We start from the raw sequence: 22,704 nt of genomic DNA, 5'->3' as shown, positions 1-22,704 counted from the left end.
GTGCAGTGTCAACACCGTATATGGGGGATGGTGTGCTGCTGACCTCACTCGGACGCTGTGGGTCGGTGGGGGAGTACTTCAAGACCTCCTCAATCCCACTAACATGCCTTCCATGAGGAAGCAGAGCCTGGGGACTCTGAGGTGGGCTCTCCCATCTCTGGGACTGAAGTCACCGAGGTGGTCAAAAACTCCTTGGTGGCAGGGCCCCGGGTGGATGAGATACCGAGTTCCTTAAGGCTCTGGATGTTGTAGGACTGTCTTGGTTGACACGCCTCTGCAACATCGCATGGACATCGGGACAGTGCCTCTGGATTGGCAGACGGGGTGGTGGTCCCCTCTTTAAAAGGGGACCGGAGGGTGTGTTCCAACTATAGAGGGATCACACTCCTCAGCCTCCCTGGAAAAGTCTATTCGGGGTTCTGGAGAGGAGGGTCCCGGATAGTCGAACCTCGGATTCAGGAGGAACAGTGTGGTTTTCGCCCTGGTCGCTGAACAGTGGACCAGCTCTTCACCCTTAGCAGATCCTGAGGGTGCATGGGAGTTTGCCCAACCAGGTCTACATGTGTTTTGTGGACTTGGAAAAGGCATTCACCGTGTCCCTCGGGAATCCTGTGGGGGTGCTCGGGAGTATGGGGTACCGGACCCCTGATAAGAGCTGTTCGGTCCCTGTACAACCGTGTCAGAGCTTGGTCCGCATTGCCGCAGTAAGTCGAGCCCGTTTCCAGTGAGAGTTGGACTCCGCCAGGGCTGCCCTTTGTCACCGATTCTGTTCATAACTTTTATGGACAGAATTTCTAGGCGCAGCCAGGGTGTTGAAGGGGTCCGGTTTGGTGGACTCAGGATTGGGTCACTGCTTTTGCAGATGATGTTGTCCTGTTTGCTTCATCAGGCCGTGATCTTCAGCTCTCTGGATGGTTCGCAGCTGAGTGTGAAGCGGCTGGGATGAGAATCAGCACCTCCAAATCCAAAGCATGGTCCTCAGCCGGAAAAGGGTGGAGTGCCCTCTCAGGGTTGGGGGAGATACTGCCCCAAGTGGAGGAGTTCAAGTATCTCGGGGTCTTGTTCACGAGTGAGGGAAGAATGGATCGTGAGATTGACAGGCGGATCGGTGCGGCATCCCCAGGGATGCAGGCTCTGCATCAGTCTGTGTGGTGAAAAGGAGCTGAGCCGTAAGGCAAAGCTCTCAATTTACCAGTCGATCTACGCTCCTACCCTCACCTATGGTCATGAGCTATGGGTAGTGACCGAAAGAACGAGATCGCGAATACAAGCGGCTGAAATGAGTTTCCTTCGCAGGGTGTCTGGGCTTTCCCTTAAAGATAGGGTGAGGAGCTCAGTCATCCGGGAGGGGCTCAGAGTAGAGCCGCTGCTCCTCCGCATCGAGATGAGTTAGATGAGGTGGCTCCCTGGTGAGGTGTTCTGGGCACGTCCAGCTGGGAGAAGGCCCCGGGGAAGACCCAGGACACGCTGGAGGGACTATGTCTCCCGGCTGGCCTGGGAACGCCTTTGGGATTCTCCCGAAGAGCTGGAAGAAGTGGCCGGGGAGAGGGAAGTCTGGGCTTCTCTGCTTTAGCTGCTACCCCCACGACCCGACCTTGGATAAGCGGAAGAGGATGGATAGATGGATGGATGGATGGAAGGACTAGGATACAGCAAAACTGCTAAGTCTGTGCAACTATCCTAGCAGGTGTCAAAGCAGACTGGTGGTGAAATGATGTGTTTCACTGCATAGATGCAGTTCTCTGAAAAGAGTAGTGTCAATATCTAAATGGAAAAAAATATTAATCATGTCGTTTTAGATGTTTCTGCCATTGTCTTTCTGATCAAAATAAAGCTCAACACCACCAGAGGAAAATCTTCTAAAGGATCCTTTCACACAAGAGTAAATTCAGTTACATGCAGAGTAATTCTCGTTATAGAGATCTCAATCCAACAAAACTGGATAAGGTGGAAAAAGATGCTTAGCTTATTGCACCAACATGTAATCCTTCAGAACTCTTTCAGGTTTAAAAAAACACATACTCAAAGAAAAAAGTGGAAAGTACAGTGCATTCAAGATGGAAGCTAGAAAGTACTTCTTTTTATAAAGGGTAATGGGATTGGAATTGTAAAGTGAACCATTTGGTCATATGTTTAATATGGAAATGTTGACTAGTTATAAAAAGGATCTAAAAAATATTTGGATAATTTAATTATTAGACAATCAGACAAGCTTGATATAGTAACTGGTCTCTTCATTGTTTGTCAAAATCCTTATATTCTTACATGTGAAGTTCTACTCCCTGCTAACATATAACAAGTATGAGACATATTAGAGTTAACAAAGGACAGGATTACTGTAATACAGTTTCCATTGGATCCATGTACTGCTGAATTCAGGCTATATGAGAGGTAAACAGGATCAAGTTCTTGTAAGACAGGTGTACCAAATAAAATGGCCACTGTATATGTAGTACAATAATATTGATATCTATAATATAAAAATAATTTACACAAAAACACCGTAAATTAAATAGATATCTTTTACTATATCTGCTTAAACTCAGTAAAAGAATGCACATAAAATCCACATAATTCATGCATAGAGCAGTACAGTAGCATAGTGGTGAGAACTGTTGCTTCATAAAATTATGGCCTGTGTTCAAATCCTAGAACTGGTCATTGCCAGTGCGGAGGTTGCATGTCCTCTCCATATATGCATGCTTTTTTTTCCCCTCAACCCCAAAGAGGTGTAGTTTAAGTTCTATCTCATCTTTTAATTCCAGGCTGAAGACTCACTACTGTACTGCAGCATATCCTAATTACAGCTCCTGATTAGCTGTACCAAAATATAAGTAATACAATATTTATAAACCATTACCAAACCTCCTCTATTCTGTTTTCTCTTCTTCAAGTCTTTTTGTGACACATGGTGCCACTGCCCTACAGCCAAGACGTTCTCCTACCCATGGAAAGCTGATATTGGGAGCATTAGAATCACTGAATGGAAATGCACTGTCATCAGAATGGATGGCCCAGCACAGACAATACTATCGAATGTCCAGGAGATGGTGGTGGCTTGTTGACCTACATCTCTAGGACTACATATGACTTTGTTTCTGATTGTCTCTCTTAAAACTGACAGTGGATCCTCCAAGAGGTTTGTTTTCTTCAGGGATGCTACTGACTGGAGGTTTTGTTTTCTTCTCCTTCATTGTTCAACTGGCCATAGTTCAACAATTAATTAATAAATAGATATTTAGTTGAGCACGTAAGTTTACATACTCTGGCAGAATGTGTAAGATGTGTACCATACTTTGAAGAAAAGATGACTGATCAGGCAAAACAAATTTCATTTACTTTTAATGGAACCCAAATTAAACTATAAGGCATCATGGAATAGCATAACCATTAAACAAAACATAGGAACAAGGAAAATAATGAGATGGTCCCTGCTCAAAAGTTTGCATATACTTAGTTCTTTAAACTGTGTATTGCCACCTTTAGCATCAATGATGGCAAGTAGTCTTTGGTGATAGTTGTGGATGAGGCCCTTGATTTTCTCAGGTGGTACAGCTGCCTATTCTTCTTGGCCAAAAGCCTCCAGGTCCCGTAAATTCTTGGGTTATGTTGAATGAACTGCATGTTTGAGATCTCCCCAAAGTGGCTCAATGATACTGAGGTCAGGAGACTGTAATGGCCACTCCAGCACCATCATTTGTTTCTGCTATAGCCACTGAAGGGTCGACTTAGCCTTGTGTTTTGGATCATTGCCATGTTGGAAGATCTAAATGCAACCCATGTGCAGCTTACGTATTAATGAATGCAAGCTGTCCTCCAATATTTTCCTATAACATGATGCATTCATCTTGCCATTAATTTTCACTAAGTTACCAATGCAGCTGTGGCTCACACACCCCAGAACATCAGCGATCCACCTCCACGCTTCAAAGTAGGGATGGTGTACTTCTTGCCATGGGTCTTGCATTAATGGCTGAGACGATAAAGTTCAATTTTGGTCTCATCATTCCAAAGGACTTTGTTCCAGATGTTTTGAGGATTATCTAGATGCTGTTTGGCATTTTGTAAGCAGGCTGTTTTGTGGCATCGGCACAGTAAAGGCTTTTTTCTTGCAACTCGACCGTAAAGCTCATTTTAGTTCAAATACCTTCTTATTTTGTATCTTGGAACAGCAACACCACTTGTTTGCCGAGAAGCCTGTACCTCAGGTGAAGGGGCTTTTGGGTTTTTCTTGTCATCTCAGCAAAATGACCCTGTAGTTGTGGCAGAAATCCTTTCCACTTTTCAGCAGAGTTTTCAGATCTCTGGATACCTTTTTATTTCCTTTTCCCGATTTATACAATTCAACAAACTTTTCTTACAGGTCCTTTCACAGTTCCTTTGCTTTCCATGGTTCAGTATCCAGCAAAACCAGTGCAGCTCTATAAATCCACTGTTTATACACAGACAATGCTCACAATCAAAGAAGTTACAGGTGGGGACACGCACCCTTAATTACCCTAAGTTTGAACCTGTGCGTGTCAACTTTATTATCGGTACCAACATTAAAGGGTATGCAAACTTTTGATCAAGCCATTTTGGTGATTTCAGTTATCATTATGATTTAAAACGGGCACACACAACTATATGATAATAAACTGCCTCGCCTGAGCACACTCCCAAATTAAAAGGAAAGCTTTCTTCACGATTACTTATATTTTCCAAACAATGGCCAATATTTCACAAATTCTGCTAGGGTATGTAAACTTATGAGCACAACTGTATTTAGTTTCCATTTATGTTAATCAGTTTCTACTTTGTTTTCTGTGTGTTTTAATAAATCTGTACCTTCCTGTGTACGAATTCTGTTCTTAGCAAATTATAAAATCTATACTTGCATTTTACCTGAGAATTTGTCACAGTGATGTGTGCTTGCACTCAATGAAGAGCATTACACAAAAATAAACTGAACTGAATTTGATGTTAATTGGTCCAGGGCGAGTGATTGTCCTGCAAGGTTGCAGCCCCACTGTGAGCCTGAACTGCATTTAGAGGGTTTGAGTATGCAGATATTTATTATGCTTCACTTAATAAACACACATGCCCTGTGTATTAACATGCATTTCTAATAGCATTCTTCTTAATCAGTTAACTGGTCTTTGAACATTCCAGCTGTTTGGTCAATCGGCTGCAGAACCTGAACAATAAATGAGATGAAAAGCAATACCCAAACATGGAACACACACATTCTATTTTGAGCAGCCCTATTCCACTATGAAGAATACCGAAATCTGCTGATTTATTCATCCATCCATTCATCTAAGCTATCCATTTTCCCAAGTGCTTATTCCAATTTAGTTTGGCAAAGAGATTGAGCCTGTCAGTGGATTTAAACGGATGGGGTAAAACATTGCAAATGTATCTATCTTAATTGATTTTTTTTTTTTATTAATATCTCTACATGATTTACACTCATTTGTGTCATATTACTTTTTCAGTAGTACTATGCCACAGCATGAAAAAATACTGTAAACATTAACTTTTATGTGCAGAAATACCAAACAAAAAGCAAATGGTTAGAACTCACTGAAAATGATAAATACAGTTATTACAATTTGAAGAGCCTTATTTTGCATTAGGTAAATGTATTTATTCACAACGGACCCGTCACTTCCAATTGATGTTTTATTAGCGGAATAACGCTCTAAGTCGTTTACGTTAACTAACGGGAACATGATACAGTAAGTACTATACGGTACTTACGTGTTAAACATCCATGTTTTTTTGTCTTTGTCCGTCTTAAACTTCGGAGGACTAATTTCAAACATGCAGAACCTCTTTTTATATTTGTAAGATGTGAAACGCAGAAAAACGCAGGAAGCAGTATTATTATTATTTAAGGATGCTAATAGCCGGAACTGTACTAACCTCAGTGTATCCAGACTTCACTCCCCTGAGTGCGCAACGGTTAAATCTTTCTGTGTGATCAATGGGCTTTTACTATACAGTTCCGGAAACCGAAAATCTCGTAATAAACTTGTAAACCAGTGTATACAAATCTTTTAGAGTGATTTAATGATTATAACTATAATTTATATGTGCGGTATGGATATGGAGAAAATTTGTTTTGCCATGTCTAAATTAGATATTAACTTGTTTCGAAGAAACCAGGCCGTTTTAATAATTTACCCTAAAATAAAAAAAGGCGAGAGAAAACACACAAGAGACTCAGCCTTAGCTCAAAAGATTTAAATTGATCTGCAGCTGTGCTCTCATTAGGTTGGAAAATATCGCCTGAACGATCCCTTCCTTTACCACGTTAAGCGAATGTGTAGAAGCACTTCCGGTTTATAGTTCCTTACTAAAGATGGCAGATGAAGCGACAAGAAAGACAGTTTCAGACATTCCAGTTCTCAAAACAAATGCTGGCCCAAGAGATCGGGAGTTATGGGTTCAGCGCCTAAAGGAAGAATACCTGGCTCTTATTAAGGTTAAGCATCCTGTTGTCACTTTTATTCGGAACTGTATTAATGAATGACGTATTGTTTTCGCGTGCAGTGCTGACTAAAAGTGAGTCGAACAGTGAAAAGAAATGGGTTATGTAAACTAAAAGCTTGTATTCTTATCGTTTGTGTTATCGTGGATGAAGTGGAGATGATGCCATACCTTCTTTTTCAATTGCTGTAAAAAATTCAACTAGTAATTATTTTGAGGAGCTACTCCGTATGAAAGACACGTCACATATATTTCCCTGTGATATCACGAATATTTTTTTCGAGTACTGATTCCTTCTCAATATTGCATGCATTTGTTTCTCTAACTACCAGATATAGCATGTGCTTTAAACTCCTCCTTTTGTGAAATTTCTCATTAGTTTTGTTTAAGTAAGGCCTAAAGTCAAGAGTAAAGTTTATGAATAACGACAGCAAGGGTTCACAAACTTCCTAGCATTTCTGTGTTGTGTGTTTTCCACAAGTGCCAGAAATGGAACTTTGATCACCCTACTGTTTTACGTACACCACCTTTTCACAGGAGGTTTGTGGCTCAGTTGGTTTACTACACATAAGAGTTAATGTCTTTGAAAGAAAAACTTAAGTGAACTGAATGTACTGAGTCATTTAAAACATTGATTGCTTAAATCATGTCGTACAGCTAATAAAACTTTCCCCTGAAACATCAGTTGCAAAAACGCACAAACGTAATTTTATTTAAACCAGAGGATTACTGGATGTCTATACCATCACTGTCATTGACTGTTTTATGAAGTGCTGACTGAATTAGTAAGTAAACCGATGAAAACTGTAATGGTAAATGAATCCATAATATGTCTTTTCCATTTACATCAGGTGCCAGAACATGGCTGACGGTGATTTTCTGTTGCAATCAGAAATGTCTAAGGAGTTCTGTATTTGAGTGTGTGTATATATATGTGGGCAGCGGCACCGACAAGATTGAATTTGTAAAAAAAAAAAAATGCACGTTTTAAGATTGCCTTTAAAGGAACTCGTTTTAAATAAACACACAGGTAACGCAAAATATTCTTTAGTTGTCATGAAAGCAATCGTATATCAATGTGTACAAGAGGAGCGGTTGGTACACAAACAGCTGTCTGGTGAAACGCACAAAAAAGGTAAAAAGTGGGGCATAAAAGGGCCGTTGGTTACAAAGCAGCAGAACTTGGCTGTCCTCTGTGCGCAAAAATGTGGTTCAATTCCACCGTTCCGGCTCAAGGTGCTCCTGCTGCGAGACTTGCACTCCTCTTTTTCCCCCACCTGCGTTCTACACCATTGCGTGCACCAAATTGAAGTCCTCTGCCACGTGCCAAGACCGATGGATTTTTTCCCTAGCGATTTTCAAAAAAGATTTTTTAGTTTTGGTGAATTAAGATGCATAATATACAGTGAACATCAAAGGTTGATGTTAACAATTATTAATAACAAAACACACATATCAAACACTGCACATTAGTGTTATTAAAGTAACAGCAGAAAGCTATTTTTTTTAGAGAGGGTTGATCATATTTGCTTACCTTTATCCATCCGTTAGAAATAAATAGAGGAGTAGGCTTGAAGGTAGAAGCAAAACTGTGCTAAAGGTATTAAGACTGGAACCCAATCTTGACAGGCAAGACCCAATAACTCATACAAACACTGAAAGTTCATTATTGACTTATTTTCCATTTTTTCCCCACTAATTATATGTAATTTGATTCATTATTGTGCTGCTTATGATCTCAATTCATATGTAACTGTGTTTTTGTACATTAAAACATAAATATTAGGGTAATGCATTTTTATTAAATCCCTGTATTGTTCTAACATTAAAATAGTTAATTGAGAAACATTTGATGAAATTCATCGAAAGGTGCAGGTGCTATGAGAAGAAAAAAGATTTAAAACCCACTGACCTAGAGCCATTGCATGATATTTGATCATACACTGTATGTTTTAATAGTCTGCTGTTAAGAATTTGCTTTTAATAATAGATGTTGGTGTACAAACAAAATTGCACAATTCTTGATGTAATTACTGTGATCCAAATCAGCACTTACTGAGCCATTCAGCCCATGAATTTTTTTTTTTTTGGCTGTTTTTTTTAAAGTCTTTGTATTACCATTATATATTAGTCTTAATTTTATACACTGTGCAGGAAACTCTTTAATCCATTTTTAATATTCTCCTGTACAGAACTAGATCAAAGTTTCCATGTTGAAAATTTCTGTTCAATGCTTGCATGAATCCGAATTCCATCCTGATAATGGACTTTTCTTTTTTTGTTTGCTTTTTGAAGTATGTGGAGAATAACAAGACGGCTGACAATGATTGGTTCAGACTAGAATCTAATAAAGAAGGAACAAAGTAAGTACTCTAATTGTAAGAATATAATAATGGGGTACATATACAGTACATATATTAAACTGATTCAAGCTGCTGTTTTCTGTTTTAACCTCCTGCAGAGGGATGATTTAATTGAAGGTTTAACAAATAAGTTTTCATGTAATCTGTTGAGACATTTTGGTAAAAAAAAATTTTTAAGAATTAAATTAAGCTTTCTCATTCTGGTAAGAAAATTGGCCAAGGCTTTATGGTCATTTTACTTCAGAGTATTAATTCCGAATTCTAGATGGTATTTTGTTTTACATTTCTTTTTAGAGAAATGCCCCTCATTGACATTTGGAAATCCATCCAGTGTGTGTCCCATTCACATCATTTTGAGGTTGTTTTGACCCTGACAAACTAAACATATCCCACTTCACCACGGATAGCTGCTTAATCATAAATGTCTTTTCTTAATGTTGTAGAATAATGTTAGACTGGTGAATTTGAAATGTTTTAGAAGCAGAGTTGGATCGGTTCATGAATGAAATTCATCATTTCCAATTCAGTTGAGGAACTAAAATTTTTTAAAATCCTACATAAATCAGAAGTGGAATGGAATTGAAATTTGAGAAAGATGTATTTAATTCATTGAAGTTCTGTGTAATCCTTTTTTGAGAATTTGAAGTTCATTTCAACAAAGAGTGAGTGGTGTAACGGTAACTGGTAGAAATTTTAATTTGACCATAGTCTTTCTACTGGTAAAGACTTGCATAAACAGTGGAGGAGGATCATTTGACTACTATGAATGTAAGCTACACTACAACATAAAGCACAGGAAAAGTGTGTTGCCTTGCTGTTATATTATTACTGTAATGCTTGATACCATAAATCTTAAAACATATAATGAATAACTTATTAATAGATTGATGCTCTTTCATTTCTCTGTAATTGTATCAAATCATTACATCTTTACATTTTTCATTCATAATATTACATCTCTGGGCTCTGATATCTTGGAAGTGACACTGACAATACATTAAACAGGTGTGTGCTGTATTATAGACACTCCAATGTAAATTAACTTTATATAAAAAAAAAAGTGTACCAAATTTCAAAGAATTTGGTCAAAGGAGAGACCTGTTATTTTCATGTGGACAGACAGACATTATGATGATTGTAGCTTTTTGCATTTTATGTGAATGTACCTAAAACAAAAGTCTCTAAATGCATCTGAAGGTAAATTCATTTACTACCCAACAGAAATTATTTATCTGCTTAATATATCCTGGAAGAGTGGAAAAGGTATGTAGAGATGCTATAAAATAAACCATATAAAATACATAAATCTTAATAAAATCTAAATTCCATTAGAAGTTGAGTCCAAATGTTAGATACCTGTATGTTGTATTAAGCTTTCATCTATACTAATTACCACAAAAACTATGCCATCTTTGCAGGGAGCTGCTACTGTAGCTTTAAATGGTTAATCTTTTTAAAGATAATGATGAGTGTGACTGCCAAGCAGATTTGGTGATTTTTGTATGTACATATTGACTGAAGGGACATTGCTTTACATTTGTATTAATTTTGCAGTGTCACTTGTTTATAGCATAAAAGAATAATGGCAGGGTGCTTTTTTATTGATTTGTTTCCATCCTTTGATTGCAGATGGTTTGGGAAGTGTTGGCATATTCATGAATTGCTGAAATACGAATTTGATGTTGAATTTGATGTGAGTATATGTAGCAGATTCCATTTATTTACTCTATGAGGTGTTTTTATTATTGCATAATGTAAATCAGTTGTATCAATTAAATATAAAAATGCAAAGACACTGATAAACCGATGCTGGTAACTGTACGTAACACAGAAAAGTAGCCGTAATGTCTAAAATACTGCAGAATGGCAAAATTATAAATATAATGTAAGTATAAGTATAAAATATTGGTTAAAATGTTTAAAAATAATGGCTTCAAAAATTGAGGTTTGTGTTTGATTTGTCTTAATCGCTTAGTTGCAGTTACCAAGTTTTTGCTATTCATATAGTATTATTGTGGGTTTATAAATTATGTTACAAGTTTTGCTGAATGATTTTCATAAATCACATTGAAGATATTAGCTCAATATACTGTACACTGTAAAATAATGAACTTGCATAATGTATCATCTTATGACGTCATTGGACCTGCATGTTTAATGTGCGTTAAGGATGTATAAACTTGATTTCTGAAAGAAAGAAATTGGATAATCCTGCAAAAACCTAGTTGTTAAAGTAACATGCCAAAATTAACAGTAACTTTTAATGTTTTGTTTATCACACTTTCTAATCTAGAAAGAAAAAGTATACAAATCAAATTCCCTGCGGCCCTCCCCCCAAACCAATATTTAATGTAGTCCCATTTAACAATTACCACCCCAAGGTACTTTATAGAATCACAGCTATATGATTTTTTTTTAGATAGGTGGTACTTTATTTGTCCCAAACTGTAACTTTCAACCTATCAGTGAAAAGTCTGGTTCAAGGTCATACAACTGGTCAGAAGCAATGATTGAACTAAAATGTCTTGGTTTAAAGATTAGTTTCACTTCAGTTAATATAATTCTAATAGTGGTTACCATATTAAAATAGATTAAAGCTTACAATGCAATAAATCCCTACCTTAATGACTTACATAATTTTTCATATACTAACAGAAATTACCTTGTCTTGAAATAGTTAAAACTTGTTAAGTGCTTTCTGTTACTTAATCTTCAAAATACCATTTTATTGGTTAGTGGATTTTATCTGATACTGTATTGATATTACAGAAGAATTTAATTTTACTAATATACACTGTGTAGTATATCAACAGTAGTGAACTAGGTTCATTTCAATTCTTTTAATTTACTTTGTTTTATCTGAATATATTTTGCGATATTGTTTTCACTTTGTGCTAAATATTAAATTCAGGTTTGTACAAAGTAGGTGTTTCCCATGATAGACCTTAAATCAAAGCAATTAATATGTAAGAAGCATAAAATTATCTTTTGAACTGAATTGATGAAATTAGCAAGTGCATAGATAGTGACTGACAGGGCCAAAACATCTATGGTAATCAAAGTTGCTTATATAAATCGTTTTTCTTTCATTTTAAAGATACCAGTTACATATCCTGCCACGGCACCAGAAATTGCAATCCCTGAATTGGATGGTAAGACTGCCAAAATGTACAGGTCAGTTTAGAAATCTGATTTACCATAATGATTCTGGGTTGCATATATGCAGAGTGCTGTGAAAAGGTATTTGCTCCCTACCTAATTTCCTCTTTTTGCTTACTCGTAACACTTACCGTATTTTTCGCTCCATAAGACGCACTTTTTTTTCCTCAAAAGAAGGGTGGAAATGTCTGTGCGTCTTATGGAGCGAATATTGCATCACAGACTGTTACCTGACAAAAGTTGGCATACAGGGGTAGAGGGTGACAATCAGCTGTTAATGGCGACAAAACTCACCATTACATTATAGGCATTCCCTCTCTGTTTGGAGGAATGTTAGACTCATTGATTCAGCATCTAATTCTTGCATGTGCATGAGTTATGAAATGTAAACAAAGGCAAGATGGCATCAACATCTCACGAGGAAGCGAAGCAAGTGCAGAAAACAAAATACTCAGCAGACAATGTTTTGCGCATTAACGCCGAGTCGGATTTTTCAGAATCTGATTTTGTTGAGAGTAATAGGAGATCAAGCAAGAGAGTGAGAAACTGGCATCAGCTGATCAGACACCAGCCGACACTGCCCCAGCTGATCGCATTTACGCAGCCAATGCACCTACGGCAAGGTTTGTGTGGGAGGAATACCCAGACATTGATCCGCGGGAGCCAAACTGGCTACAGGACTTCACAAGGCAGCATGGCTTGCTGTTGGACTCGACAGATTACCAGCTGCTGGACTAATTCAGGCTGTTCTTTCTTGAAGCTGTCTTTCAGCTACTGTCAGACGAGACAAACTGGTATGCAGAGCAATTTTTTGAATCGCAGGCTGTGCTTCCAACGCATTCTCGTTTTTCAAAGTGGAAACCTTTGTGGCATTACAAATATAGATGGGACTAGACTGGCGATATAACTTCAGGGAGCATTGGTCCAAACGTGCTTTGTCCCCTGGTGGCTTTGGACAGGTTATGCCGCGTGATGATAGGTATGTGCTCCTGCAAAATGATTGTGAGCAAATGAGCTTCATAAATTCTGAAACTAGCGATGAGGAGTTCTTGGGGTTTCCAGAAAACTAGAAGAGTGCTTGAACCTTAAAATCTCTCCTCATTTGTTAATGACAGTGATGATGGTTCTTAATACTGCTTTTGACTTTACATGATTGAAATATTATTCTGCTATATTTTATTAAATATATTAGTACACCGTTTGGTTCAGAATATTTTTTTTTCTTGTTTTCCTCCTCTAAACCTAGGCACGTCTAATGGTCAGGTGCGTCTTAAGGAGTGAAAAATATGGTAATTGTTTCTGATCTCCAAAAAATGGTACAAAATACAACCCTAATCAACACAATACACAGTTTTTAAAATGATTATTTGATTTATTGAAGGAAAAAAGTTCACCAACACATATTCCACCCATGTGAAAAAGTATTTGTCCCTTTAAGTTTAATACTTGTTTGTGCTGCCTATAGCAGCAACAACTTCAATTGCATGCTTCCGGTAACAGGGGATTAGTCCTTGGCATCCCCGTGAAGAAATTCTGGCCCACTCTTCTCCACAAAATTCTTTTAATTCAGCTACATTGGAGATTTTCAACTATGAACTGCCCATTTAAGGTCCTACCACAACATCTGAAAGATGTTCAAGTTAGGTTTTTCACTAGGTCACTCCAAAATCATATATATATGATAGAACCAAAAGTGACATTCCTCTGAGCGCCAGAACTGGAAGTGATTTCATCTGCTCTGAATCAGACAGGTTTTCCCACAGCTGGTCTGCAGAGATAACAGGAGAAGGTTTAGTGCACCCTGCCACACCCTGGCCTGGCGTGGAATTACCTTAGCTTGGTCCATACAACATCCTCCTATTCGCACATGTGTGACAATATAATTTTTTTTTCCTGCAATTTCAAGAAGTAGACTTACTCTTGTGCTTCAGATCACAGACTGTTGACCAGAGTTTTTCTTTCAGTACTTTCTGCTAGAGAGCTGAATTCATGCTTCCCTCAAGTATGGCAAGTCACCCAGAAGCAGAAAAAGCATCCCCATACCATTTTACTACCACCACGTTTGATTGTGTGTATGATGTTCTTATTGTGGAAAACCGAGTAAGCATTACGCCAGATGTAATACGACCCATGTCTTCAAAAAAGATCCAATTTCTTCTGTCTTCAGAACATTATCCTAAAAGTTTAGGGGGTAATTAAATTTTTTTGGCAAATATTAGACAAGTCTTTATGTTCCTCTTGTTTAACAGTGATTTTCATCTTGCAGCTCTGCCATGGATACCATTTTTACCCAGTATATTTCTAATGATGGAATCATGAACGATGACATTAACTCGGTTGAGAGAAGAGTGCAGTTCTGTAGATGCTTATCTGGGTTCTTTTGTGACTTCCTGGTGAATTTTCTATGTGCTCTTGGAGTAATTTTGCAAGGCTGGCTGCTCCTGGGCAGATTTATCACATATCCAAGTTTTCTCCATTTGGAGACAATGGTTCTCACGGTGGTTCGCTGTAGTCTCAGGGTTTTAAAGATTGTTTTGCAGCCCTTTCCCACCTGATATATTTCTTACTGAGGACTTGTGAAATTTCTTTTGATTAAGGCATCAAGTGTTACTCATTGAGACGTTTTAGCGAACTTCTGCTGGAAATATACTATTTAAGTGTTTTTGTACAGTTAGCAGCAATCCAGAATCAGTGTGTCTAGTCTAATTTAACCTGTTGTTTAAATTTGGTTCATTGGTTCATTGAGTGACTAAGGAGATAGTTACCTTGTTATATAGATGTTGGTTTTTTTTTTTTCTTTCCCTAAATTACAGTGGTGTGAAAAACTATTTGCCCCCTTCCTGATTTCTTATTCTTTTGCATGTTTGTCACACAAAATGTTTCTGATCATCAAACACATTTAACCATTAGTCAAATATAACACAAGTAAACACAAAATGCCGTTTTTAAATGATGGTTTTATTATTTAGGGAGAAAAAATCCAAACCTACATGGCCCTGTGTGAAAAAGTAATTGCCCCCTGAACCTAATAACTGGTTGGGCCACCCTTAGCAGCAATAACTGCAATCAAGCGTTTGCGATAACTTGTAATGAGTCTTTTACAGCGCTCTGGAGGAATTTTGGCCCACTCATCTTTGCAGAATTGTTGTAATTCAGCTTTATTTGAGGGTTTTCTAGCATGAACCGCCTTTTTAAGGTCATGCCATAGCATCTCAATTGGATTCAGGTCAGGACTTTGACTAGGCCACTCCAAAGTCTTTGTTTTGTTTTTCTTCAGCCATTCAGAGGAGGATTTGCTGGTGTGTTTTGGGTCATTGTTCTGTTGCAGCACCCAAGATCGCTTCAGCTTGAGTTGACGAACAGATGGCCGGACATTCTCCTTCAGGATTTTTTGGTAGACAGTAGAATTCATGGTTCCATCTATCACAGCAAACCTTCCAGGTCCTGAAGCAGCAAAACAACCCCAGACCATCACACTACCACCACCATATTTTACTGTTGGTATGATGTTCTTTTTCTGAAATGCTGTGTTCCTTTTACATCAGATGTAACGAGACATTTGCCTTCCAAAAAGTTCAACTTTTGTCTCATCAGTCCACAAGGTATTTTCCCAAAAGTCTTGGCAATCATTGAGATGTTTCTTAGCAAAATTCAGATGAGCCCTAATGTTCTTTTTGCTTAACAGTGGTTTGCGTCTTGGAAATCTGCCATGCAGGCCGTTTTTGGCCAGTCTCTTTCTTATGGTGGAGTCGTGAACACTGACCTTAATTGAGGCAAGTGAGGCCTGCAGTTCTTTAGACGTTGTCCTGGGGTCTTTTGTGACCTCTCGGATGAGTCGTCTCTGCGCTCTTGGGATAATTTTGGTCGGCCGGCCACTCCTGGGAAGGTTCACCACTGTTCCATGTTTTTGCCATTTGTGGATAATGGCTCTCACTGTGGTTCGCTGGAGTCCCAAAGCTTTAGAAATGGCTTTATAACCTTTACCAGACTGATAGATCTCAATTACTTCTGTTCTCATTTGTTCCTGAATTTCTTTGGATCTTGGCATGATGTCTAGCTTTTGAGGTGCTTTTGGTCTACTTCTCTGTGTCAGGCAGCTCCTATTTAAGTGATTTCTTGATTGAAACAGGTGTGGCAGTAATCGGGCCTGGGGGTGGCTACGGAAATTGAACTCAGGTGTGATACACCACAGTTAGGTGATTTTTAACAAGGGGGCAATTACTTTTTGACACAGGGCCATGTAGGTTTGGATTTTATTTCTCCCTAAATAATAAAAACCATCATTTAAAAACTGCATTTTGTGTTTACTTGTGTTATATTTAACTAATGGTTAAATGTGTTTGATGATCAGAAACATTTTGTGTGACAAACATGCAAAAGAATAAGAAATCAGGAAGGGGGCAAATAGTTTTTCACACCATTGTAAATGACCATTTAAAAATTGTACATTGTATATACTCAAATTGTCTTTTGTATTATACTAAATTTCTTTGGAGATCAGAAACAGTTAAGTATTACGAATAAGCAAAAATAAAGTAAATCAGGAAGGGTCATATATATGTTTTTACAGCACTATATTTTGTTGTTTTGGTTGCCCTATGACAATAATACAAAGATATAAAATATTTTAAATAAAACTGTCTTGAAAAATATTTTGTACAATTTTTGTTTATAATAATTGGCCAATGTTTATTGTAATTTTCCAATGACAATATATGTAATTTACATTAAAAATGCAAAGAAAAAGGGTAATAGTGAAAGTTATTTTGTAGTTTTTTTAGCATAGTAACTTGTATTCTTCCATCTCTTGGTCACCTATATAATAAAAAGCAACTGATTGGTGAGCTCTAAGTCTTCATTTAAAATACTGAAATTATTGTAGTGTTGTTCATTTTGCACAGTTTATCTTATACAGTAAATTAATTTTTATAAATTTGAAATGCTGTATTTAAGTAAGTATAGGCTGTGATTTTCAAAATGCAGTCCCTAAGGATAAGAAGGTTTTTATAGTCATCTGCTCATGACTCTGCTACTTCAGTCATACTAGGAGATACTGCTACAGTGTAATCAGTATTAAACAATAGAACAGAATAGATGTAAAGGCTAATAGCACAGAAAATGAGGTTTGTGGTTGTAGCTTAGTCTTCGTTATAACTCAGAAATCACCCATGTTAAGGATCTTAAAATTGATGTAGAAAGAGTCAATGTGGGCATGTGCATAATTATGTCCAGCGATTGACTGGTGCACCATACAAGGTTGCTCCTCACTTGCACCAGCATAGTCTTTTGCCGCCATGACCTTTGATGTAACTAACTAATTAAACAAATAGTTGATTTACTGCTTAGCTTCCTGTATGTTTATCATTATTAGTCTCAAACTGGACTCTCGGTCAGCATTTATTGTAAAAGCTACATGAATCTACATGAAGACTGTGCCTCATATTCTCAATTGAAAGCCGAAGATAGTTAAAGGTCAATTATCATAAAAAAGAAACAGGGTGAATATAATACTGCCATTGTCCATGTGAAGTTAACACATTCTCTCTATGTCCACATCGGTTTTCCTCCCATGCCCCCCAGCAATTTGCTTGTCATGAACCCTGATAGACTTTGGCCCCTGCAACATTGATTTGGACTATGCAGTTGAAATGCTAGAAGTAAACGTGCAGGTAATGGAAGCATTAATGGTTTGCTGCAATGGATGAATTGAATTATTGATATTGTATTAAAAAAAGCTCTAAAATCCTGACTTAAAAATGATACACATGAGTAAAAGCTACAGCATGTTTAAACATTCCTAACCTGTTTTTTGCTTAATTACTTCTAACATGCCTTGTCATGTTACTGTTTGAAGATGAAAACCGAGTTTTCCAGAATCTTTCACAGTAGACCAGTGACTCAGCTACGTGTGTCTGCAAACCTCCAATTCTCAAAGATTAGGAATAAATGGTTACAATGCAAAAATCCATAAAAGAGAAACACTTAAGGGCTTATAAGCAAACCTGCAGGCACAACAACAAAAGAAAAAGTTGCTGGTTCCATAAGTTGAGATGTTAAAAACAGCTGTTGAAGAATATTCAGAAATACAAAGTCAAATTAAAAATATGAAAACTAAACGCACCTACATTCCAGACCAGAGCTTTACTCTCACATGACACATTGCACCTACTTAGGTACTATAAATCATTTTATCCTCAGTCATGCGCACACTGATTATGTTACCTTTCAGACTAAAGTAGCGTTCTAAGTAGAATTCTTTAAACATCCTAAACTAATACTTGAAATAATGCAGGAATTTTCACAGATTGTTACTTAAAAGTTGTCATAATTACACATTTTAATCACTATTAAGACTGGTAATACAACCAAAATTACAAGTCCAAAATGAAAGTTTCTGTCTTCTGATAAGCAAACTAGACGCCCCTCCCAAAATATGTTGGCTTGTATATAGGATACATTTCTATGGTCAGAAATTAATAGGCAATGTATCAGTCCAATTTTCAAACTATTACTAAGTCCTTAGGATACTAGTTAATGTAGTTCTTACCTAATTTAATAATTTGTTTTGTTACAGAGGAGGAAAAATTTGTCTAACTGATCATTTTAAACCACTCTGGGCAAGAAATGTTCCAAAATTTGGATTAGCTCATTTGATGGCCCTTGGGGTAGGTATACTGAATCATATTGTACTAGGAATTACATTTATGAAAGTGGCGATGTGTACAAATAATAAATGCAGATTAAATCAGTTTCTTTATCCTTAAATGTTATTTAATGGTATAAATTATATTGGTGTGCCCTGTATGTTTCATCATGTTTCTTTTCTTTCACTTTCTGTGTTGGATTGTCCAGGTGAGGGTCACGTTGGCATCACACCAAGTTAGCCAGTCAAGAGCAGATTTTTTCTAGGAAAAGTTTTCTACTTCCCTTAGGATATTTACAGACACAGCCAGACAACTAAAGGGCAGATTTCCTCTGTTATGTCCAAAATCTTAACCTAGGTGTCATTGCATAGAGATAGATATTCCTCGTGCAGCCCCAGCTGGTCAAGATAGGAATGTAGATTAAAGTAGTCGTTCAATCATTTTGTGTGAACACTGACCTTCTACTTAAGCCAGCATCATGAGTTGCATTTGTCAGTCTCCATAACAACAACTTTCAAGCAATGCCAAAAATTACCTTAAACATTCTAGTTAGGGCATATAATTACACTTCTATTGTACTGTTTTAAGGTTTGATATTCTAGAAGAAACCCAAGACCTCACGCTAACCTGTAACCTGCTTCAGTACATTAGCAGATCAGACTTTGAAATGGAAAAGTGGACATTATCATCCCTAAGCATCATAGATGCAACCATCAGGTTTCCAAAACAGATACTTGTTTTCCAATCCGTGATATCCAGTACGAGAAAACCATTATCCACAGAAGAGGAGGCATATCTTTGCTGCTACTTTTAATGGGCTAACACTTAATGTCAAGTAAGTGAATAGGTTTTGAATGGAGTTTAGCAGTGACTCCGGACTTGACTCTTGTGGAACCTTTCACATGATACCATAGTTCATATGGTGATAAGTCCTCTGCATATCCACATAATCCATCTACAGATTTTGGGAATACCAATGAACATTCTATTATCCAAGAACAAAGATTGGATACCGGGTTGGAATCCATTTTGGTTTTCCTTGATCTAAAGTTCAGCTGTTAGCCAGCACTTTGGCATGTGAAAATCTGCCTCTTAATAACTGGAAGACATTTTCTTTTTCTCCCTTTAATGAAGATCACCACCCATTCTGCCAATACCAATACCCTTACATGAAAAAAATGTTAAAGGCGCATGATAACCAAAACACACCTAATATGTCCTTTGCTTTTGGAATTTCTGGATGCATCTAATTTACATAGTAACTACAAAATGTCTGCAGTATAATTTTATGATGGGTTTAGGGACTTCTCCAACTTCATCTTCCAAAGATTTCACCAAACACCATCATGTTCTTAGCCTAACAGTAATTTTCAATAAGAGAATATATGCAGGCTGACTACATTCAGTGCTGAAGGGTGGGTATGCACTTTGCCTAACTGAACAAAATATCGCCTTTTTAAGTATATTATTATTTAATATTATATACTGCTCAGAAGAATTAAAGGACCACTTTTTAATCAGAGTATAGCATAAAGTCAATGAAACTTATGGGGTATTAATCTGGTCAGTTAAGTAGCAGAGGGGGTTGTTAATCAGTTTCAGCTGCTGTGGTGTTAATGAAATTAACAACAGATGCACTAGAGGGGCAACAATGAGATGACCCCCAAAACAGGAATGGTTTAACAGGTGGAGGCCACTGACATTTTTCCCTCCTCATCTTTTCTGACTGTTTCTTCACTAGTTTTGCATTTGGCTACAGTCAGTGTCACTACTGGTAGCATGAGGCGATACCTGGACCCTACAGAGGTTGCACAGGTAGTCCAACTTCTCCAGGATGGCACATCAATACGTGTCATTGCCAGAAGGTTTGCTGTGTCTCCCTGCACAGTCTCAAGGGCATGAAGGAGATTCTAGGAGACAAGCAGTTACTCTAGGAGAGCTGGAGAGGGCCATAGAAGGTCCATAACCCATCAGCAGGACCAGTATCTGCTCCTTTGGGCAAGGAGGAACAGGATGAGCACTGCCAGAGCCCTACAAAATGACCTCCAGCAGGCCACTGGTGTGAATGTCTCTGACCAAACAACCAGAAAGACTTCATGAGGGTGACCCAAGGGCCCCATGTTCTCTAATGGGCCCTGAGCTCACTGCCCAGCAGCATGCAGCTCGATTGGCATTCGCCATAGAATACCAGAATTGGCAGATGCACCACTGGTGCCCTGTGCTTTTACAGATGAGAGCAGGTTCACCCTGAGCACGTGACAGAAGTGAAAGGGTCTGGAGAAGCCATGGAGAACATTATGCTGCCTGTAACATCATTCAGCATGAGCAGTTTGGTGGTGGGTTAATGATTGTCTGGGGAGGCATATCCATGGAGGTTCACACAGACCGCTACAAGCTTGACAAAGGCACCTTGGCTGCCATTAGGTATCAGGATGAAATCCTTGGACCCAATGTCAGACCCTATGCTGGTACAGTGGCTCCTGGTGCACGACAATTCCTGACCTCATGTGGTGAGAGTATGCAGGCAGTTCCTGGTGGATGAAGGAATTGATACCATTGACTGGCCACCACACTTTCCTGACCTAAATCCAATAGAACACTTCTGGGACATTATGTTTTGGTCCATCCAATGCCACCAGGTTGCACCTCAGACTGTCCACGAGCTCAGTGATGCCCTGGTCCAGATCTGGGAGGAGATCCCCCACAACACCATCTGTCATCTCATTAGAAGCATGCACCGATGTTGTCAGGCATGTATACAAGAACACAGGGGCCATACAAAGTGCTGCGTACAATTTTGAGTTGCTGCAATTAAATTTTGGCAAAATGGACTAGCCTGCCACATAATTTTTCACTCTGATTTCTGGGGCGCCTTTGAATTCAGGGCTCTGTAGGTTGATCATTTTCATTTCCATCAAACGATGTGGCATCCTTTCGTTCCTAACACATTACCCAGTCTATATCAGTATAGATATCCAGGAGGATTTATTTTTCCCATTGAGATCTGATGTGTTTTCAAAGTGTTCCTTTAATTTTTTTGAGCAGTTTATATATAAAATTAATCTTAATATAATATTAATCTGAATGTTTCATTCTCTCTAGCTTGGACCATGGCTTGCCGTTGAGATTCCTGACCTCATTAGCAAAGGACAGATTGAACATAAAAGCAAGTCTTCAAGTTGAACGTCTATGGCCGTTCTAGTCTGATGAAACTGACATGTCCAGTTACTTTCAGGTCCATGCCATGTCTTACATCCTCTTAGACTAATTCATCCAGTGTACTTTTCCAGTTCAGAATGACTCGATTTACTAAGCATTTCATCATGTGATCTTTGGCAATTTGTTCCTTTTCTTGTATGGCAATTAACTCATTATTTTGTTCATCTTTTTAAAACACTGTGTTCAGGAACTATTAACTGTATTAGCTGGTAATAATGCTTATTATATACATCAGGAAGGTTGTCTAAAGATGATTTGTCCAAATATGAAAATCTGTGACATTTCTCTATTCATTCACTCTGATTTTAAGAACTGTTAAAAAATATATATTTATTTTATATTGGTATGAATCTTATAGTTTATATCTTCATGTACATTATTTTTTTGTTGAAAACAATGAACAAAGAAGTAAAACATTATCAATCTGAAAGTTAAAAAGGAGAAAAATAAATCACATTCTATGAAAAATATAAATATTTAAAGATCTTTTTTTTTTTTTGCTATTCTTTGACAAAATGTATTAGAAGCAGGGATTGATCTTAGGTTCAGAAAATTAGTTCTTTTAAAAAAGCTTGTGAGAATAAATATAACATCTACCACAATAGTATATGCTGAAAGTAGAAATGGAAGTGCCTTAAAGATTCCATGTCTGTTGTGCAAATTGTGTAATGATTGAATATGCTAATGTAAAATCTTTCTATCAAAGTAACTTTTAAGAGGTCATCATTGTGGTGCTGGGAAGTGCCTTTTACACTTTGATACAAACAATCAGTATTTGTCAAAGGTAAAATCAATTTAAGCAGGACTTTCATTTTATTTAGACTGGGTGCATTACACAAGGTTAA

At 37.8% G+C, this 22,704-nt stretch overlaps 2 protein-coding genes across 4 annotated transcripts in view; one reads left to right on the top strand and one right to left on the bottom strand.

Moving 5' to 3' along the window:
• The window catches only part of si:dkey-71l1.1 (uncharacterized protein LOC569883 homolog), a 49,264-nt gene extending 43,306 nt beyond the window's left edge, over window positions 1–5,958 (bottom strand). For 2 of the 3 annotated variants that reach the window (XM_039763939.1, XM_039763944.1), the window contains exon 1: window positions 5,743–5,892. The gene's annotated coding sequence lies outside the window, so the exon portion shown is untranslated. The other variant, XM_039763940.1, reaches the window with a different exon arrangement.
• Window positions 5,959–6,294: 336 nt separating this feature from the next.
• ufc1 (ubiquitin-fold modifier conjugating enzyme 1) lies at window positions 6,295–22,476 on the top strand. Its single transcript, XM_039763938.1, has 6 exons — window positions 6,295–6,469; window positions 8,770–8,837; window positions 10,467–10,530; window positions 11,935–12,011; window positions 18,571–18,661; window positions 21,743–22,476. Exons 1-6 carry the CDS (start codon window positions 6,347–6,349, stop codon window positions 21,821–21,823), a joined length of 504 nt encoding a protein of 167 aa, XP_039619872.1. The 5' UTR covers window positions 6,295–6,346; the 3' UTR covers window positions 21,824–22,476.
• Window positions 22,477–22,704: the final 228 nt, after the last annotated feature.

The sequence above is a fragment of the Polypterus senegalus genome, chromosome 9, assembly GCF_016835505.1.
Source record: "Polypterus senegalus isolate Bchr_013 chromosome 9, ASM1683550v1, whole genome shotgun sequence".
Lineage (NCBI taxonomy): Eukaryota > Metazoa > Chordata > Cladistia > Polypteriformes > Polypteridae > Polypterus > Polypterus senegalus.
The sequence above is the reverse complement of the archived record's forward strand: the minus strand, read 5'-3'. Positions and strand labels throughout refer to the sequence as shown.